At 32.0% G+C, this 21723-nt stretch overlaps 1 protein-coding gene across 7 annotated transcripts in view; it reads right to left on the reverse strand.

Annotated features, from left to right (window-relative positions):
- LOC119602116 (slowpoke-binding protein) overlaps positions 1 to 21723 on the reverse strand; it is a 229427-nt gene that overhangs the window by 66818 nt on the left and 140886 nt on the right. For 4 of the 7 annotated variants that reach the window (XM_037953464.1, XM_037953466.1, XM_037953465.1 and 1 more), the window contains exons 5-7: positions 6174 to 6871; positions 2930 to 3049; positions 2355 to 2522 (exon numbers count right to left, since the gene is read on the reverse strand). The exons of 1 other annotated variant lie outside the window; for it this stretch is intronic. In XM_037953464.1, coding sequence (XP_037809392.1) covers positions 2355 to 2522; positions 2930 to 3049; positions 6174 to 6871 — 986 coding nt within the window. The remainder of the gene's footprint in view (positions 1 to 2354; positions 2523 to 2929; positions 3050 to 6173; positions 6872 to 21723) is intronic. 2 more of the 7 variants (XM_037953467.1, XM_037953470.1) reach the window with 1 other exon arrangement.

The raw sequence follows: 21723 nt of genomic DNA on the forward strand, positions 1-21723 counted from the left end.
AGTAATTGAAATAAAAATGGGCGAAATCTATAGTTTATTTTATTGTCATGTTATTAAATATTGTATTGCATATTGTATTATAAGAATTAGTGGGCGTGGCTCTAACATTAAACAAAAGCGGGCATGAATGGGTGGCTATTTTAGAGGTTTCAAAAGTTAAAATTTGAAAATAGTAAAAATGCGGTTGAATCCCGAAAGTTTCTTTCCATGAAACATTAAAATATTTTTAACAATGTCAATGTCAAAGTTTGAAAATTTTAAAATTTTTAAAATTAATTTTATTCATTTCGAATCAGTTAGATTCGGTAAAGGTTTCCAGTGATGATCTGGCCAGATCACCTTAGATATTTGGATTCGGTGTCATTTCAGCTGGTAGGTTTCACAATGATCTCTTAAGCTTTAGGCTATCGGAATGATTTCATTTATCATCTCAAATAATTATTTTAAAGCAATCAAGAGTCTCTTCCAACATGCATTTCAGCTGTTTGCAAACGTTTTGAAGTTATAGCTTGAATAGCTCTCAATGATTTTACAAGCATATTCACCATAAGCTTCTTTTGAGCAATCGGTGTTTCACTATTTTTTAATTAAAGAATGAACATGAAACGAGAGCTTTTTGAAAAATATACCATAATGGGCGTGTGCATAACAAACCCCCCTTTTCTATGGTGTGGATCTAACTCTTATTGCGAACATATCTTTACTTCTAAAATTAGACTTTTTTCGTGCCAGAATGTACTAAATGACATGCACTGACTGAGTTAGTGATGCTTTATGACCCCTTTAAGACTTTGCAAAGAACAAGGAGGTGTCAATTTCTCTACATGTTTAATGTCGGTGCATGTTCAAGTACTTTAATCCATGTGTTATCTAACATATGACCATCGCTGACTCATTATCCGGCAATCTTCAGATAACATCTGAAGCATTTTACAATCCACACCAACATCAATAACACAATAAAGGAACAATCAGTGTTATGACATCTGAAAATATCTGGTAACAAGGTCTTGAGAATGGGTGAACTATGGTCATATCTCTAGGCGTAGTAATACCAACTTTATTGATTCCGAAGTTGAATAATGTTCCTATGACTAAATAATGGAATAGATGCTCAGCAATAAGAAGTCCGTGGTTCAAGCACTGGTTGGTACCACCCAGCCGTTAGATAAAGAGTCAAAGCATCCGAAAAACTGTGATTTCTACTATATTCTAACCACCTGGTTGGTTTCGCCACGGATATACACTTTGTAAACGATGGTGAAGATAATCGTCACTTTAGTGTCCCCTTTGTAAGCGTGAGAGTGGACACTTCAAAAAAACAAAGTTAAGCTTTTAGTCTGCCTCTTCGTAATATATGGTGTGACGTTTGACTTGCTCGTAGGTCAAGCACATGTTAAAATAGTTAGTCACATGGCTAGGGGTAACTCTAAGTGGTAGTTCGGGACTGTCCGACCGAACTTCTTGACAATTATTTCTTTATAACAATGATTTATATTTTTACCCAGATAGAATTATACAAGATTTGAATCGCGGTGATATCTGAGGTCTTCAGAAAATTTATTTCAACAGATAGATAGATAGACAGACAGACAGACAGACAGACAGACAGACAGACAGACAGACAGACAGACAGACAGACAGACAGACAGACAGACAGACAGGCAGACATACAGACAGACAGACGGACGGACATTGCTTTAACGAATCCAAGGATCCACAATATATATGTACAACGTCGGAACACTTTCATACTGATAGGGATGCTAACGGGGCATTGCTCAGTTAAGGCCTTTGTCAGCAAGTGGGACAGAAATATACGGGTCTATTGCAGGTTATGCGAAGATGAGGAGGAAATTGAGTCGATAGTATTTTGCGATCCAAACAATTTTTCTACAAGTAATGGCAACTTATCTATTCAGTTCGAAGATATACTATTTTCTATTCAATATATGCATTGGAATGAAAAGAAGAGAATGTTAGATCGATAAAGAAATCATGTTAAAAGCCTTGCGCCAAAAAATGTCGCTGGGTTATTTGCAAAAAAACCAACACAACCAGGAAACAAAGAAAAATATGAAAATGTTTCGAGCATAACAAAATCGTTGTTCTGTAGTTTAGTCTAACAAAAAAAAAAAAAAAAAAAAAAAACTAAAAGCATTTGTATGTTATTTAAATAATTTAATTGTTAGTTGTTCAAATAATACAAGAAACAAAAAATAAACACAACAACCACTGAGGAATTTCCAAGGATAATTAGTTATTTCGAATTATATATTAAAAAACAAAATCGTAAACAAGAAAAAATTTGGAAAAAGTTTTTTTTAGGAGAAAAAAAAAACAATTGTGACAACCTTGTTGTTAGCACTGAATCTAGGGTATCTCTACTTCCGCTTTCCGCTGACATCGATTTGCTAAAAAATATCCTAGCCAAACTGTCTAACCTGGCGCTAACCAATGGTGATTTCTCCGAATGTTCAGATTGATCTGAATTATCTTGTTCTGAGCTTGCCGAACGATTGCTGTAAATGAAAATTAGTTTTTGTTTGTTTGTTTGTGTTTTGAAATTATTTGCAATAAAAAAAGAAGATAAAGAAAAAAAGTAGAAGAGAAGAATTTTATTTTTTTGAAAATTATAGTAAGTAAAAAATAAAAAGCAAATTATGATTTATATAATGAAAAATAAAGCCTTGTTGAAAGTGCTTTTTGAGTGTTAAATAAACTTAAAATATAAGAAACTGCCAATTTGTTTCTGTTTTTTTTAATTAAGAAAAAGAATATTGCTTGTTGTATTTTGTTGTTAATTTTTTTTACAAAATTTACAAAAGTTTTATTTTAGAATTTTTTTAATATTTTTTATATATTGTTGTATGTATATATTTTAGAGTTATTTTTAAATATTTGTTTGTTTTATTGGCAGTTGACTTACCTACTGTAGATATGTCTTCGATTTGCTGCTGTTAATGCTGATACATCAAATTCTATCGCTGAATTGGAACGTTTCAATCCATTTTGTTTTTGCAATTTTTTCATTAAATGTTTGGCTTTTCTTTAATATCGAACGTTGGGTTGGTTAAATTTTAGATATTTTTTTTTGTATTAAAGTTAAACGATCGAAATTATAATTATGTTAAATTTATTAGTTTATGAAGAGTATGTTAAAGTATTTGTAAATTTGCTCAATTATTTAGAATAAACAGTGGTGAGTTTTTCTATGGGGATTTTAAGTGAAGATTCTGTTCCAGTTTCCTTTTGAATGATAAGAATAAATTTATTTAAATTCTCTATTACATCAGTTCTTCGAGATATCACATCCGGCGATGACTGAAATGTTCCTTTTCACAAGAAAGACACACATTTTAATCCTTGACCCGATATTAAAATAGATATACCACATAGATGATATGATTAACAAGGCATATACATAGGAGCTGGGCGCTATGGAGGAGAACCATAGTCACGAAAATGGGCCTAAGTCATACTATGACACATTGGCTTTATAAAAGCCTGATTATATCAATTTTCTAACTTATGATTTAATAATCTGGTGGACTTCTTTGGACAAAAAGTGCACTATCAAACCAATACAGGGAGTTCAGAGTACATGCTGCTTGGGCTTAAGTAGTATCATGAGCACTACGTAAACCAAGGCTTTGAAAACTTTGCTAGATATTTAATCAATTGAAATATATATAAGATATGATGCAGCCGAACGGCTTAGCTTTAAGAGAACTGACCAAAGGTATTTATAAAATACGTCATCAATGTATACTGGACAGATTGGAAGGCTATATTTAAAGATTGGACGTGCACAGTCGGACATACCAGTCACATACCAGTGTCGAGAACTTTGAAACACCGATCCCAGAAAGAATGTTATGGTCACTCCTACTTAATTAGAACATGGTACCAACCAACATATTTACCGGCAGCCAGAAAGCAATTAGGGCGATATCAAACATTGATCCCAGATAGAATGTTATGGTCAATCCTACCTAATCAGAACATGGCACCAACCAACATATTTACCGACAGCCAGAAGGCAATTAGGGCGATATCAAATGATAAGGTTAAGTCTAAAACTGTATTGGATTGTAAAATAGCTTTATACACTTGGGAGTAGTCGGCAACAAAAGTGTCAATTTACTTGCTTTAAAGGTAAGGAAGCTTGAGGTAGGAAACTTGAGGAACGCAAAACCATTCGACGAAAAGAGGACCGAATGAAAAATATGAAATAATGAAACGGTGGATAGAACCACAAAGAATATATAGGCTGACTCTGACGAGAAGCCTCCTCATAATAAGCAAGTCTGAGTGAGCACAGATTACGGGCATAATTATACAAAATTGGACTTGCGGATCCAGACGAATTTAGAGCACTGAAACTCAGGAGCAATTGCTTGGCCATTGTCTGGCTTTCTTCGAAATTAAATCCAAATATCTTTGGAGTGATATTATTCGGGGTATAACATCCCTCACAAACTTCGATTTTAGGGATTACGACCAGGAAATTGAGTTTTGAACACCGGACGGTAATACCTTCATTGATCACTATATAAGCACAGCAGGCTCGATAGCGGTCTAGGTGTATTTCTAAGGATTTAATGTATTTAAACATTCTTCTATCAACTTAGTTTCAGTAGGTATGGTTGCTCTGAATTTGTATGGTTCATATTCTACTGCATGAATAAAATTTCACCTATAGGAGAACATTTTGGTGATGTTAATTGACGATTAGCTTTCCATTAATGAGGCTCCAAAATGTTAAAAGTATCAAGGAGTTTATGTACTCCAACTCTGTATCAACTCCAAAATCTTCAGAAACTTGTATCTCAAAGGGAAAATCAGAGAGGCTGATTAATAAGTTTGAAGAAACAATAATATATTGCTGTGTTTCAATAAGAGGAACTATGCCATAATTCAAGAACCAGGTCACACTTTTCCAAACGAAGTAGATATACTTAGTAAGAAGTTGAATGGTGTTACACATTGAATATACGATTATATTACTCATTAAAGTATGAGGGTGGGAGAGAGAGAGACCTCATTAAGTGGATACTGTGGATATTTTGTGAATGTTCTCTATGGGATAATCAAAATATAATTTCACAAAGAAACTTTTCCAATAGCCGTTATAATTCCTAGAATAACTAAATGGACAACAGCAGCTCCAGCTCTCGTAAGCGCCTGATGAAGTAACCTGACCAACTTTGATGTCAAACATGTGTACGTAGATGATTACTCGGACTGTGCTGATCTATAAGTTCCTGCTGTGATTAACAGCATGACCCATTCTTAATATTATGGTTGAGGTCTCAGCTTGAATGAGCCTAGGCCATGTGTACCTCTCTTTTCTAAGTAGGGATAAAAATGGCACCTTAACACCTCGTTTTACTTTGAAATATCTGTATAATCGACGAGAGAATCAATCTCAATTAATGATACTACATTCTTTGTCCCTACATTAAATGTTTTCCCAGGGCGCAATGTTTCATTTGAAGGCGCAAAAATGAAAATAAAATTAGTTGATGCTTTCCAGAAAACTGCCGAATGTAGGGTCCATTGCCTGACAATAAGGTCGTCAGGCACCCAATGTAACAAAAGAGCATGGAACTGCGCATTATCAGACAATGAAGTTAAGAGTGTACAAAGGTTTTCAATAAAATTAAGAGGAACATATAGTCGAGAAGTTGTTACGATGGGTCTAATTCAAACTCTCTACGACTTCGAAAAATCTGGGGGTTTTATACTTCCAACAATTTGGAAAAAAATGCGACATTAGAAAGTTTTCTTTTATCTTTTATGAGCATTAAATCTCAAGGTGCTTTCAAATTCAACGAAATAAGTAATAATGTGAGACATAGAGGCCTCCGGTGAAGTAATATTTCTGATAATTGGGCGATAAACGGTTTTTCAGGGCAATTTGGGAAATTCGAATAATACACAGACAAAACTGCTTAGTTCGGATCAATTCAATCATTTTTATATTGAAAATACCATTGATGTCATTAGGTAACACATGTGTCTACTAATTCGGTTCTTCCAAATGAAGCGGTTCTTCCCAAAACACACCACTGTTTTCATTGAATTTCAGAAAATTTAAATAAATTTAATAAAAACAACTCTTCCTCCGTTATTAAATCTATTCAGAACGTTTGATTATTTCAACTCACTTTTCCGACACCGGCGGTCGTACAAACTGATCGTGTCCCGTACACGCATTGGCCCTGGCATCGGCCCTCGTCTGCTGTGATGCTTTATTGAATTTAAACATGTTGAAATTCTTCTTAACACTGGCCACCTCACAAACGCGTACAATGATTTTGCGGCTGCTCTTGAAGACCGTGTTCAATGTTTTATACACCAAAATCGAAACGGATTTTGAATGATTGTGGACATTGGGGGAAGCACCAACATTGCCATGTAATGGTGTGGGCAATGATTGTTGTTGTTTTAGTTGATGGAAAGCGTGATGATGCTGAAAGTCTTGTATAACTTTTGATGATTGTGATCGAGTGATAATTTTTTGATTATTTTGTTGCTGCAGTTGCTGTTGTTTGTTTGGTTGTGATTGGAACTGGTGCTGCTGATGGTTTTGATGATTATTTGATTGTTTTTGTTGGGATAAAGCCGATGTTGCGGTATTTGTTGTGCTAATTGCAGAAGATTTTGTTGTTGCTGTAGATTGTGAACGTTTTTGATAAAGATGTTGTTGTTGCTGTTGCGGCTGTTGTTGAGAATGTTGATTTTGTTGTTGCTGCTGATGTATTGCTGCTGGTTGATGATTATGCTGCTGCTGTTGCTGACGACAGCTGATAATAACTTCCTCAGTGCAGACTGGCTGCAGTGGAGGTATCTCACTTGTAATATCCTGTAATTTTTTTTCATTTTGGATTTTTTTTGCATTTTTTGTTTTTCATTGAATTTTTGGTGATTTTCAAGTGGTTTTAAAGTGGTGATGGTGTTTTTATGATTTTTTATCACAGTGTGTTTTTTTGTAGTTGGTGGTGGAAGTATTTGATTTTTTAGATAAATGTGGGTTGCAGTTGTTTAACACAAAATGTATTTTATTTTTTTTTACAAAAAAGAAACAAAGAAGAAAGAAAAAACAGAAGACAGACAAATATTTTAAAAATATGGACGCATTTACTTAAACATAGAAATAATAATAAAAATCAATGTAAGTATTCTTAAAAATTAAGGCAATTTAAATTTAAAGCAGTTTAGTTTATTTAAAGTTTTTTTACGTTTGTTTTAAAAGACGGGGTGTTTTTATAAACTATTCATGGTCTCTAAAATGTATTTTTTTCAAGCTGCAGTTAGTTCATTTGTTAACAACAATATTTAAAAGCCATGATATAGAATGTCTTTTTATTTCTGAGGGGTGCAAATGATTTTAGTGATTTTTAATGATTTTCCATGCCCAACAGCTAAGTTTTGATAGCGTTAATTATGCATACTCGCTGATAGTTTCCAAATCATAAAAATACTGACAATCCAGAAAACGCCAAAGACCCCAAAGAGCGGCTGAAACCACATAACCATCAGCACTGTATTTAGTCCGTAGTTAACTATGGCATAAAAGATAAAGAATTGGTTCAGATTTCTTTCGACTACTTCATCCCTCTTAAGGTGTTATCAAATTTGGACTTAATCTGCTACTGCTAATTTTGTCCACCGAGATATATTGAGTCATCGAAACTGCCTATGGATTGTATTCAGTAATCCTGGCCTGTACAAAGTACTATATTTTGTTCAGAAAAGATATCAGAGTCTATCATTTATCCAAATACAGCTCTTGCCACCAATCATCATATTATAATCAGCGTTTCTATCTTATAATTGAATGATATTACGCTCTAGTTCAGATTTAGTTCAGTTCTAGTTCAGTTATAGTTCAGTTCTAGTTCAGTTCTTGTTCAGTTCTAGTTCAGTTCTTGTTCAGTTCTAGTTCAGTTCTAGTTCAGTTCTAGTTCAGTTCTAGTTCAGTTCTAGTTCAGTTCTAGTTCAGTTCTAGTTCAGTTCTAGTTCAGTTCTAGTTCAGTTCTAGTTCAGTTCTAGTTCAGTTCTAGTTCAGTTCTAGTTCAGTTCTAGTTCAGTTCTAGTTCAGTTCTAGTTCAGTTCTAGTTCAGTTCTAGTTCAGTTCTAGTTCAGTTCTAGTTCAGTTCTAGTTCAGTTCTAGTTCAGTTCTAGTTCAGTTCTAGTTCAGTTCTAGTTCAGTTCTAGTTCAGTTCTAGTTCAGTTCTAGTTCAGTTCTAGTTCAGTTCTAGTTCAGTTCTAGTTCAGCTCTAGTTCAGTTCTAGTTCAGTTCTAGTTCAGTTCTAGTTCAGTTTTAGTTCAGTTTAGTTCAGTTCTAGTTCAGTTCTAGTTCAGTTCTAGTTCAGTTCTAGTTCTAGTTCAGTTCTAGTTCAGTTCTAGTTCAGTTCTAGTTCAGTTCTAGTTCAGTTCTAGTTTAGTTCTAGTTCAGTTCTAGTTTAGTTCTAGTTCAGTTATAGTTCAGTTCAAGTTCAGTTCTAGTTCAGTTCTAGTTCAGTTCTAGTTCAGTTCTAGTTCAGTTCTAGTTCAGTTCTAGTTCAGTTCTAGTTCAGTTCTAGTTCAGTTCTAGTTCAGTTCTAGTTCAGTTCTAGTTCAGTTCTAGTTCAGTTCTAGTTCAGTTCTAGTTCAGTTCGAGTTCAGTTCTAGTTCAGTTCTAGTTCAGTTCTAGTTCAGTTCTAGTTCAGTTCTAGTTCAGTTCTAGTTCAGTTCTAGTTCAGTTCTAGTTCAGTTCTAGTTCAGTTCTAGTTCAGTTCTAGTTCAGTTCTAGTTCAGTTCTAGTTCAGTTCTAGTTCAGTTCTAGTTCAGTTCTAGTTCAGTTCTAGATCAGTTCTAGTTCAGTTCTAGTTCAATTCTAGTTCAGTTCTAGTTCAGTTCTAGTTCAGTTCTAGTTCAGTTCTAGTTCAGTTCTAGTTCAGTTCTTGTTCAGTTCTAGTTCAGTTCTAGTTCAGTTCCAGTTCAGTTCAGTTCTAGTTCAGTTCTAGTTTCAGTTCTAGTTCAGTTCTAGTTCAGTTCTAGTTCAGTTCTAGTCAGTTCTAGTTCAGTAGTTCAGTTCTAGTTCAGTTCTAGTTCAGTTCTAGTTCAGTTCTAGTTCAGTTCTAGTTCAGTTCTAGTTCAGTTCTAGTTCAGTTCTAGTTCAGTTCTAGTTCAGTTCTAGTTCAGTTCTAGTTCAGTTCTAGTTCAGTTCTAGTTCAGTTCTAGTTCAGTTCTAGTTCAGTTCTAGTTCAGTTCTAGTTCAGTTCTAGTTCAGTTCTAGTTCAGTTCTAGTTCAGTTCTAGTTCAGTTCTAGTTCAGTTCTAGTTCAGTTCTAGTTCAGTTCTAGTTCAGTTCTAGTCAGTTCTAGTTCAGTTCTAGTTCAGTTCTAGTTCAGTTCAGTTCAGTTCTAGTCAGTTCTAGTTCAGTCTAGTTCAGTTCTAGTCAGTTCTAGTTCAGTTCTAGTTCAGTTCTAGTTCAGTTCTAGTCAGTTCTAGTTCAGTTCTAGTTCAGTTCTAGTTCAGTTCTAGGTCAGTTCTAGTTCAGTTCTAGTTCAGTTCTAGTTCAGTTCTAGTTCAGTTTCTAGTTCAGTTCTAGTTCAGTTTCTAGTTCAGTTCTAGTTTCACTGTCCTAGTTCAGTTCCTAGTTCAGTTCTAGTTCAGTTCTAGTTCAGTTCTAGGGCAGTTCCTAGGTCAGTTTCCTAGTTCCAGTTCTAGTTCAGTTCTAGTTCAGTTCTAGTTTCAGTTCTAGTCAGTGTCTAGTTTCAGTTACTAGTTCAGTTCTAGTTCAGTTCTAGTTCAGTTCTAGTTCAGTTCTAGTCATCTAGTTCTAGTTCTAGTCAGTTCTAGTTCAGTTCTAGTTTCAGTTTCTATTCAGTTCTAGTTCATCGTTCTAAGTCAGTTCTAGTTTCAGTCAGTTCAGTAGTTCAGTTCTAGTTCAGTCTAGTTCATGTTCTAGTTCAGTTCTAGTTCAGTTCTAGTTCAGTTCTAGTTCGTTAGTTCAGTTCTAGTTCAGTTCTAGTTCAGTTCTAGTTTCAGTTCTAGTTCAGTTCTAGTTCAGTTCTAGTTCAGTTCTAGTTCAGTTCTAGTTCAGTTCTAGTTCAGTTCTAGTTCAGTCTAGTTCAGTTCTAGTTCAGTTCTAGTTCAGTTCTAGTTCAGTTCTAGTTCAGTTCAGTTCTAGTTCAGTTCTAGTTCAGTTCTAGTTCAGTCTAGTTCAGTTCTAGTTCAGTTCTAGTTCAGTTCTAGTTCAGTTCTAGTTCAGTTCTAGTTTCAGTTCTAGTTCAGTTCTAGTTCAGTTCTAGTCAGTTCTAGTTCAGTTCTAGTTCAGTTCTAGTCAGTTCTAGTTTCCTAGTTCAGTTCTAGTTCAGTTCTAGTTCAGTTCTAGTTCAGTTCTAGTTCAGTTCTAGTTCAGTTCTAGTTCAGTTCTAGTTCAGTTCTAGTTCAGTTCTAGTTCAGTTCTAGTTCAGTTCTAGTTCAGTTCTAGTTCAGTTCTAGTTCAGTTCTAGTTCAGTTCTAGTTCAGTTCTAGTTCAGTTCTAGTTCAGTTCTAGTTCAGTTCTAGTTCAGTTCTAGTTCAGTTCTAGTTCAGTTCTAGTTCAGTTCTAGTTCAGTTCTAGTTCAGTTCTAGTTCAGTTCTAGTTCAGTTCTAGTTCAGTTCTAGTTCAGTTCTAGTTCAGTTCTAGTTCAGTTCTAGTTCAGTTCTAGTTTCAGTTCTAGTTCAGTTCTAGTTCAGTTCTAGTCTCAGTTCTAGTTCAGTTCTAGTTCAGTTCTAGTTCAGTTCTAGTTCAGTTCTAGTTCAGTTCTAGTTCAGTTCTTAGTTCAGTTCTAGTTCAGTTCTAGTTCAGTTCTAGTTCAGTTCTAGTTCAGTTCTAGTTCAGTTCTAGTTCAGTTCTAGTTCAGTTCTAGTTCAGTTCTAGTTCAGTTCTAGTTCAGTTCTAGTTCAGTTTTAGTTTCAGATCTAGTTCAGTTCCAGTTCTATTTAAATTCGACTTATTTGGACTTAAATCTCTGTAACATCTCTTAGCTGTAGGGTATACGTGTAATTGGCCATATTGAATATTTATATCAAATACTTAATATATTTTGCTTTATATCTGCTACGATATAAAAGTGTTACGATACTATAAAGCCCACACATTCTCAAACGATATTCGACTTTTGTTAATGATGATTTACTTGAGATGTAATAATGTAATAATAAATCTGAAATGATAACAGCCAACATTTGCACATCTCATACAAGATCTCATAACGTTCATCAAATACATATTTTTTAATTGCATTTTACAGTTCAAATTTCATTCAAATAAGTAACATACAAATATGAATGATAAGTTGTTTAAACACAAGTTCATTTGTTTAAATGCTTTCAATAACAAATCAATAAGACATCACAAAAGCTGTTAAATCAAATTTGAAATAAAATAAAAAATAAACATTTTTAACAAATTTCAAAAAATTTACTTTAGTAACATGCATTTTTTTGTTGTTTTGGAAAATGATTTTAGTTACAAATGATATTTAGTTGAGGGAAAACAAAATTAAAAACAAAAAACTATAATAACAAATATACATATGGGCAGCCAATAGTGAAATTTGTTTTAAAACTAAAAAACTAAAAATATTTGATTAAAAAGTGCCAATTTGTGTAAATGAAAAATTTGTTGTAATTATTTTCCTAAAAACTGAAGTATATTAGGGAAAAGTTTATTGATAAACATTTTAATAGAATAACTTTTAGTATTTTTGAATTTTGTTTTAAAGTTTAATATTCAAATGTTTCCAATGAATTCTCCCCTTATGATTTTACTCGTCAGTTTTAGAAAAATAATTAGTTTGCCAGAGTGATTTTTTTTTGATTACGTTGCATTTTGGAAGATTGACTTTTACCTACCGCTTTTGCTGTTTTTGTTTAATTGTAGAAATCCTTTTTGGCTGTTAAATATCCCTAATATTTTTACACACACACATTCGTCTTTAATTAGTTGTAGTTAAAATTGTGTTATTTATAGTGTTAATTAATGATTTGTATTAAAAACAATAATAATTATTATAATTATGAAAGTTTCTTTAATTATTAATTAAATGATTTGTTTTGAATCACAGAAATGTAGACGTCATTAACAGGAAATACATATAATGATGATATCATTATATCTATGATTTTTTGGTGAGTTTTAACCTTAATACGTCATTGTTATATTAAGTAAAATAACATAGTCATAAACATATAATCTTAAAAAGTCTTAAGTAACAATTTTACAGTAGAATAAAAAATGTCTTAAAGAATATTTAACAAAATCATGGAGAAATTTATCTGTATTTGTGTTATGTGACGGAATAAAAAAATTTTTTTTGTTGAAAAAAATTTTTTTTTTCTCGTAGGTTTTTCGTTACTGTTACTTAAGTCCTTATTCGTTTTATTCAAAGAAATCATTTTTTTTTTGGTTTTCCCAATAATGACTAATACTTTTATCGTTGATATGTTTTTGGTGAAACTTTTTTTAAGAAACTTAATGTAACTAATTACTAGTAACAGTATTATAATAAATTATTAAGTAATAAAACTCTGCTTTAATTCCCCAATTAAATTTAATGTAATAGTTTTTAATTTTTTTTTATAGATATATATGTATTTGTAATCAAAACATTTGCTTTCTAGTTATAACCTGAACAAAGCATGGAAAATGAACTGCTATCTGTTATAAAAAAACAGGCTTGGGGGGTAATGATTACATTTTCAATTACAATTACATATGAAGTAATTAATAATTGAAGCTTTATCAATTACAATTACTTTTAATTGTAATCGAAGTTTTGTCAATTACAACTATTTGAAGTTTTACTAATTACAATTACTTGTAAGTGTAATTGAAGAATTTCCAATTACAATTACTTGTAATTGTGAATTTTGTTCCTTATAATTACATGTAATTTGTAATTAATAATACCTGAATTACAATTACAAGTAATTGTACAAGTAATTGTAATTGGTTATTGGTCAATTACACATTATAAGTAATTGTAATTTGAAATGCTTCAATTACTATTACAATCATTAGCCCTCATTCCTGCCAAAAAGAGTCTTTTGACTAGTTTATTGACTAGTCTACTTACTAGTCGATTAGCTATTATATGGACTAGAGTAAACCTATTCTATGGTCTAGTCTATGGACTAAATTAAGGACCAGCCTACTGTATAGTCGACTGACTATAGACTGGTCCATGGGATATTATATTGAAAAGTTTATGGACTAGTTGACTGACTTTTCTATCAACTATTTTATGAACCAGTAGATGGTCTAGACTATGAACTCATCTTTGATCTAGTCTATGGACTATTTTTTGAATAGACGATGAAATATTAGACGACTCACTAGTGTATGAACTTGTCTATTTAGTCATTTATTGGTTATTCTGTAGACTAATCCCTAGAATATTCAATGGATCATTCTATGAATTAGGACATCTAGTTTATGATCTATTCGATTGATAATTCTATTCACTAGTCTATCGTCCAGCCTATAGACTAGTATAAGAACTCATCTTGGAACTAGTCTGTTGACTGGTCTTTTGAATACCCTATGGACTAGTTGATTAACCAGTGTATGTACTAATATATATAGAGTAGTCTCTATGGTCTAGTCTGTTGACCAGATGGTTGATTATTCTATGAACTAGCCAATGGCCTAGCTTATACAATAGTATTATTGAGTATCCCCTGGACTAGGAATTATAGTCTATGGTGTCGATTGAGTATGGACTAGTCCATAGGCTAATAGGTCGATTAGACGATTGATTATTCTATGAACTAATCAATGATCTAGCCTTTAAACTAGTCTATGAACTAATCATCGAACTGGTCTTTTGACTCTCGTCCAGCCTATAGACTAGTATAGTCGATTAACCAGTGTATGTACTAATATATAGAGTAGTCTATATATTTTCTAATAGATTGACCCTATGGAGCTGTGGACTAGTCACTAGAATATTCTACTTACCAGGAATCCTAGTTTATGGTGTAGTCTATGTACTGGCTAATTGACTAGTCTATTGAGTATGGACTAGTCTTTTGACCAGGCGGTTGATTATTCTATGAACTAGTCAATAATTTAGCTTATACTCTAGTCTATGAACAAATAATCGAACTGGATTATTTTGACTAAATTATTTGGTGAATTTGCCATATTTGTACTTACGTATGTTAGTACATATAATTAGTTAATCTTGAAGTATAATACAGATGAGAAGTCAATCGTCTTTTTAAGAAGTCAAAGTAATCGAAAACCTTCTTTTATGGTACTGTAGTAAGATTATAAACCCACAAAAATTATCATTTGACTTCCTCCTACAACAAGTATATATGTTACTTACATACATACAATTCTAAAACCATTTGTAGTCCTTGCCGTAGGGTTGTATGTTAAAAGCCCTAAGTGGCATATGTTTTTTTTAACGTTTGTTTTATGTACATCTTAATTTAGAGTATGTAAAAATTATTAACATACAACAATACATATGTCAGTAAATTAATAAACATTTACACACAATTTCACTTCCACTACATAATCACATTTCTTTCACCCGTCAAATGTCATATGCACACAAATGAGTTTACAAAAAAAGCCCCAATAATCTCATTATTTATATTGTTAACTTCAACATAAATAAACATCATCAGTTTAAATAAAGTTGCTGATACATACAATATAATTTGAACAACTTTATTTTTACATTCAATAAAAAAATAAAAAATATTAAATTCTTTACTTCCCCCCATATGGGTATTTCAAATTTCATGTTTAACATGAATGACAGAATAATATCTTTGTTGAACAATAAAAATGCATTAAAACAAAATGTAAGTTAATTTTCTTAGACTTATTTGAAACATGAATGGGAACTACACCACATACAGCCCCAAAATGTGTTGAATATTATAATCAAATAGGCATTAGAACAATATCGGGAGAGAGACAGAGAAAGAAATCAAAACAAAGCCAAACTGAGAAGGAAACAAAAAACAACAGTTATATTTATTGACATGAGGTATTTCCTTTATAATGTATAGAGAGGAATAAAAAATAAACATTTTTTGCACGTGGAACCTGAATGGTATTTGAGGTGAACAAGTGTTCGTGATATATTCTAAATGAGTCAAAACGTTTCAAATATTCGTTCTTTTACTGAGAGTCTCAATTAGTTATCCAAAAATTTACTTGTAGATGCAATTGATATTAGCTGCACTAGTTGTCGCCAGTTCTTAATGACATTTGTTTAAAATATGGCTTACTTTAATTCATTGAATAACATACTAGTGGCTATAAAAGTAACTAGTATCTTATTTTATTTAAAAATAGTTGGGAATTTCTGGATTTTAATACATATGTACATATTATATAGTAAGTAAATATGTACTTGTTTTTAAATAAATAATATTTATGTATGTTAAAATGCTAAACATTGAATAACAATTTTATATTTGTGTGTGTTTTACGCATGTATTTGCTTTCTTTTTATGTATTTGTAAATGTATATGTATAAATTATATATGTTTTCATCAATTTGTTGATATTTGTATTTGAAAGACAAATATATATTCGAAACAAGTAAAAAGTATGCCCGCATATGAACGACCATATGACACCCTACACAAGCCTACTATTAAACTTGGAGCAGAACAGACAATTTTGTAGCCTTCAGATATGCCTACGATGTGGTCTATAGAATAGAATACGATGTAGTCTATAGAATAGACTACGATGTTGTCTATAGAATAGACTACGATGTAGTCTATAGAATATACTACGATGTAGTCTATAGAATAGACTACGATGTAGTCTATAGAATAGAATACGATGTAGTCTATAGAATAGACTACGATGTTGTCTATAGAATAGACTACGATGTAGTCTATAGAATATACTACGATGTAGTCTATAGAATAGACTACGATGTAGTCTATAGAATAGACTACGATGTAGTCTATAGAATAGACTACGATGTAGTCTATAGAATAGACTACGATGTAGTCTATAGAATAGACTACGATGTAGTCTATAGAATAGACTACGATGTAGTCTATAGAATAGACTACGATGAAGTCTATAGAATAGACTACGATGAAGTCTATAGAATAGACTACGATGAAGTCTATAGAATAGACTACGATGTAGTCTATACAATAGACTACGATGTACTCTATAGAATAGACTACGTTGTAGTCTATAGAATAGACTACGTTGTAGTCTATAGAATAGACTACGTTGTAGTCTATAGAATAGACTACGTTGTAGTCTATAGAATAGACTACGTTGTAGTCTATAGAATAGACTACGTTGTAGTCTATAGAATAGACTACGTTGTAGTCTATAGAATAGACTACGATGTAGTCTATAGAATAGACTACGATGTAGTTTATAGAATAGACTACGATGTAGTCTATAGAATAGACTACGATGTAGTCTATAGAATAGACTACGATGTAGTCTATAGAATAGACTACGATGTAGTCTATAGAATAGACTACGATGTAGTCTATAGAATAGACTACGATGTAGTCTATAGAATAGACTACGATGTAGTCTATAGAATAGACTACGATGTAGTCTATAGAATAGACTACGATGTAGTCTATAGAATAGACTACGATGTAGTCTATAGAATAGACTACGATGTAGTCTATAGAATAGACTGTGATGTAGTCTATAGAATAGACTATTATGTAGTCTATAGAATAGACTATTATGTAGTCTATAGAATAGACTATTATGTAGTCTATAGAATAGACTATTATGTAGTCTATAGAATAGACTATGATGTAGTCTACAGAACAGACTACGATGTAGTCTATAGAATAGACTACGATGTAGTCTATAGAATAGACTACGATGTAGTCTATAGAATAGACTACGATGTAGTCTATAGAATAGACTACGATGTAGTCTATAGAATAGACTACGATGTAGTCTATAGAATAGACTACGATGTAGTCTATAGAATAGACTACGATGAAGTCTATAGAATAGACTACGATGAAGTCTATAGAATAGACTACGATGAAGTCTATAGAATAGACTACGATGAAGTCTATAGAATAGACTACGATGTAGTCTATACAATAGACTACGATGTACTCTATAGAATAGACTACGTTGTAGTCTATAGAATAGACTACGTTGTAGTCTATAGAATAGACTACGTTGTAGTCTATATATGTAGTAGACTACGTTGTAGTCTATAGAATAGACTACGTTGTAGTCTATAGAATAGACTACGTTGTAGTCTATAGAATAGACTACGTTGTAGTCTATAGAATAGACTACGATGTAGTCTATAGAATAGACTACGATGTAGTCTATAGAATAGACTACGATGTAGTCTATAGAATAGACTACGATGTAGTCTATAGAATAGACTACGATGTAGTCTATAGAATAGACTACGATGTAGTCTATAGAATAGACTACGATGTAGTCTATAGAATAGACTACGATGTAGTCTATAGAATAGACTACGATGTAGTCTATAGAATAGACTACGATGTAGTCTATAGAATAGACTACGATGTAGTCTATAGAATAGACTGTGATGTAGTCTATAGAATAGACTATTATGTAGTCTATAGAATAGACTATTATGTAGTCTATAGAATAGACTATTATGTAGTCTATAGAATAGACTATTATGTAGTCTATAGAATAGACTATGATGTAGTCTACAGAACAGACTACGATGTAGTCTATAGAATAGACTACGATGTAGTCTATAGAATAGACTACGATGTAGTCTATATAATAGGCTATGATGTAGTATATAGAATAGACTATTATGTAGTCTATAGAATATACTTACATGAATTCTATAGAATAGTTTATAGAATAGACTAAGATGTAGTCTTTAGAATATACTACTATGTAGTCTATAGAATATACTACTATGTAGTCTATAGAATATACTACTATGAACTCCATAGAATAGACTACGATGTAGTCTTTAGAATAGACTACGATGTGGTCTATAGAATAGACTACGATGTAGTCTATAGAATAGACTATTATGTAGTCTATATAACACACTATTATGTAGTCTAGATTAGACTACTATGTACTTTATAGAATAGACTACCATGTAGTCTATAGAATAGACTACGATGTAGTCTATATAATAGGCTATGATGTAGTATATAGAATAGACTATTATGTGGTCTATAGAATATACTTACATGAATTCTATAGAATAGTTTATAGAATAGACTATTATGTAGTCTATAGAATAGACTACTATGAATTCTATAGAATAAACTTCATAGTATGTAGAATAGACTACCACGTACTCTGTAGAATAGACTACATGGTAGTCTATTCTATAGGCCACATAGTAGTCTATTGTATGTACTATAGAATAGACTACGATGTTGTCTATAGAATAGACTACGATGTTGTCTATAGAATAGACTACGATGTTGTCTATAGAATAGACTACGATGTAGTCTATATAATAGACTACGATGTTATCTATAGAATAGACTACGATGTAGTCTATAGAATAGACTACGATGTAGTCCATAGAATAGACTACGATGTAGTCCATAGAATAGACTACGATCTAGTCTATAGAATAGACTACTACGACGTAGTCTATAGAATAGACTACGATGTAGTCTATAGAATAGACTATGATGTAGTCTACAGAACAGACTACGATGTAGTCTATAAAATAGACTACGATGTAGTCTATAGAATAGACTACGATGTAGTCTATAGAATAGACTAAGATGTAGTCTTTAGAATATACTACTATGTGGTCTATAGAATATACTACTATGTACTCTATAGAATAGACTACGATGTAGTCTATATAATAGGCTATGATGTAGTCTATAGAATAGACTACCATGTAGTCTACAGAATAGAGTTGTAGTTTATATAATATATATGTTGTAGTTATATTGTAGTCTATAGATGTAGTATATAGAGAAGACTACGTTGTAGTCGATAGAGTACAGAGATAGAGAAGTATACTACAGTCTCCTTGGGGAGACTACTTTGTAGTCTATAGAGTAGATTTCGTTGTAGTCTATTGAGTAGACTACTTTGTAGTCAATTGAGTAGACTACGGTGTTGTCTTTAGAGTAAAGTGTATTTTAAAGGCCAATATTTTTGTGTGTTAACTCATAAACCTAATAGCTTTCCCTTAGCTGCATGGTGTAGAGTACAAAAACCAATATTAATACAAAGTTTATATTGGTTAATATTGGATTTGGCCTGTTATTGTATTTATTATTTGTGTTGTGGTTAGTATGCATTATTGTTATTATTTTCTGTTTGTCAATAGTTTTTTTGATTTTGTTTTTATTGATTTTTTTGTTTATGTCTCAAAGAGCGAAAAAAAAAAGAATATCACAAGTCCATCATGTGCTTTGTAGTATATGGCTTAAGATTAAATTATGGTTAGGCTAAATAAATATTAAATTATGTCAATTACTATCGATTATTTTTGAAAAGCTGTCTTAAAAATATTCTTTTGATTGTGAGTTTTTATGTTGATTGAGAACAATGACATATTCGCAATTTTGAAGGGGTGGGCGGGGACTCTTTTATGTTGTACTTTACTTTACCAATAGCTAGGGTTCAAAAGCCAAATAACTCATATCATAGGTTTTGTTTTTCTCTAGTCATATCATTTCATCATAGTCACACATCTGTGAACCAAATCCATGGACATTTCGACACGCCCCCTGAATATGTAATATACTTTTGTAGGGTATCATCAAATATTTGGATGTGTTATGGTTGTCAAAATTGGGATTTATCGATTCCTATTGAAAGTACATATATACTTTTTTTTAAATCCCGTAATCATCAGTTATTTGAGTAAAAGTACTTTTAAATGTTTGTAATTTATATTGAATGGGAAAATAAATGTTTTTCCTAATAGAAACTGTTTTTGCTACAAAGTACCTACGACATTTTCGGATCAATCTTGTTTATAAATAAACAATTTATTGTCTGTGTTTTGCTGATTGTTTTTGCATTTTTTTCCTGATGAATTCCTGATGAATGAATTGTGATTGTATTGATTAGTGTTTAATTTTTTGTGTTCTTTTCGTTGTTTTCTCATTCTAATATACATAGTTGGCTGTTTTGTTTCCAAGGCTTAACTCGAAAATACTTGTGATTTTTTCTATACCCAGCAGTTCTGGATGAATGAACCGAATTATATTCTTTAATACGGTTAATGATTATACCAATAATGTTCATATGGAGAAAAATAACAATCTAATGCTATAAACATAACAATAACATAATTGTGTCATCCCTAGATTACCAGTAGTTCGTAAAGTAACCAATTGTCTTTAATCTACATTGCAAGTAAATGCTTCAAAATTATTTAATATAAATCTGTGAAAATTACTGTTCAAATCACGATACACTTATTACTTGCAAAACTGTTGGGCCCTATTAAAGACGGGGGAGGAAACCCGATATGTGAATGAGTGCTTGTATTTAATCGAATGATTTATTGAAGTCGATTTAGTTAATATTCTTTTAAAATGCTACAAAAATAAAGGAAATATAGACTTTCCTTCGACGTTGCCTTTTGTACTATATATTCGTCTTGTTTTAAGAAATTGTTCATACAAATTTGACTTATAAGTATTTAAATATGATAGACAGGTGGACAGAAGGAAGTAACATACGAAAGGAGGCAGTAGACGGACAGGTCAAATATGTCAGAACAGTCAAATAGACAAGATAATAGTAACAATAACAATAGCAATAAAACCAATAATGACAACATTAGTTGTTAAAAAAATTACTTATAACAAGAAAGTGATAATATAATTTACGCGTGAATAATGGCTAAAAACAGTATTTTTGTTACTATTTTATTGGTCTTTTTTTTAGGTTCGAAAACCTACAAGTGTTAATATTTTTCATGTGTAGAATACAATCTATTTAATTTTTTTCCTTTCATGTTCTTATTAGTTTAATAGTAAAGTGTTTCTTTTATGGATTTATTTTTTAGACGACATTTATCACTAATCAGTTGAGTGGACATGTGTTATGACATTTGTTTGAGAATGTTTAAAACCACACTGTTTGACAATACGATTTCTATGTATTATTGTATATGACAATTATATTTTAACATTTTAGTGTAATAGATATGGCAGGGGAAATGACATTGATCTATGTAATTACCTATCATCAAGGTAGAGAAGGTTTTTAAGAAATTAACATATATGTATGTATACAAGTTTTTGATAAATTGTCATCACTGTTTTAAATAGAAAGACTTATTGCAGTTATTAGTTAAGTCATAAAATAAATTGATTGAAAAATTGTTGGTTGGTTATCGGTTAGTTCACTGCGTTCGAACAGTCAAGTAGAGTTGAAGGGATTCCGTTTATACAGGACCACTCCACTCGTCAGATATAGTATTACATACTATTAGAGACTGGATCTCTAATAGTATGCAATAAATATCAGGAGGTCATTAAGTTTAGACCTAGATATCTCGCCAAGGTTACTTCATACAACTGCCAAGGAAACTATTTCTCTTAGCGGCTAGAGTAAGGCCGTTTCTTCCCTGTCATTGCAACTACGGCAGTATTCAGTGAAGGGGAGCCCAAGCCGACTTGCATGTCTATCTTGCACCCAGTTATTACAGATATTAACCTAGACATATCCTGGGTTACGTTTCTCATGAAAAGA

This window comes from Lucilia sericata, unplaced genomic scaffold, assembly GCF_015586225.1.
Source record: "Lucilia sericata isolate MDLA Ls3-8-SP2 unplaced genomic scaffold, ASM1558622v1 Contig000209F_arrow, whole genome shotgun sequence".
In the NCBI taxonomy this organism is placed as follows: Eukaryota; Metazoa; Arthropoda; class Insecta; order Diptera; family Calliphoridae; genus Lucilia; species Lucilia sericata.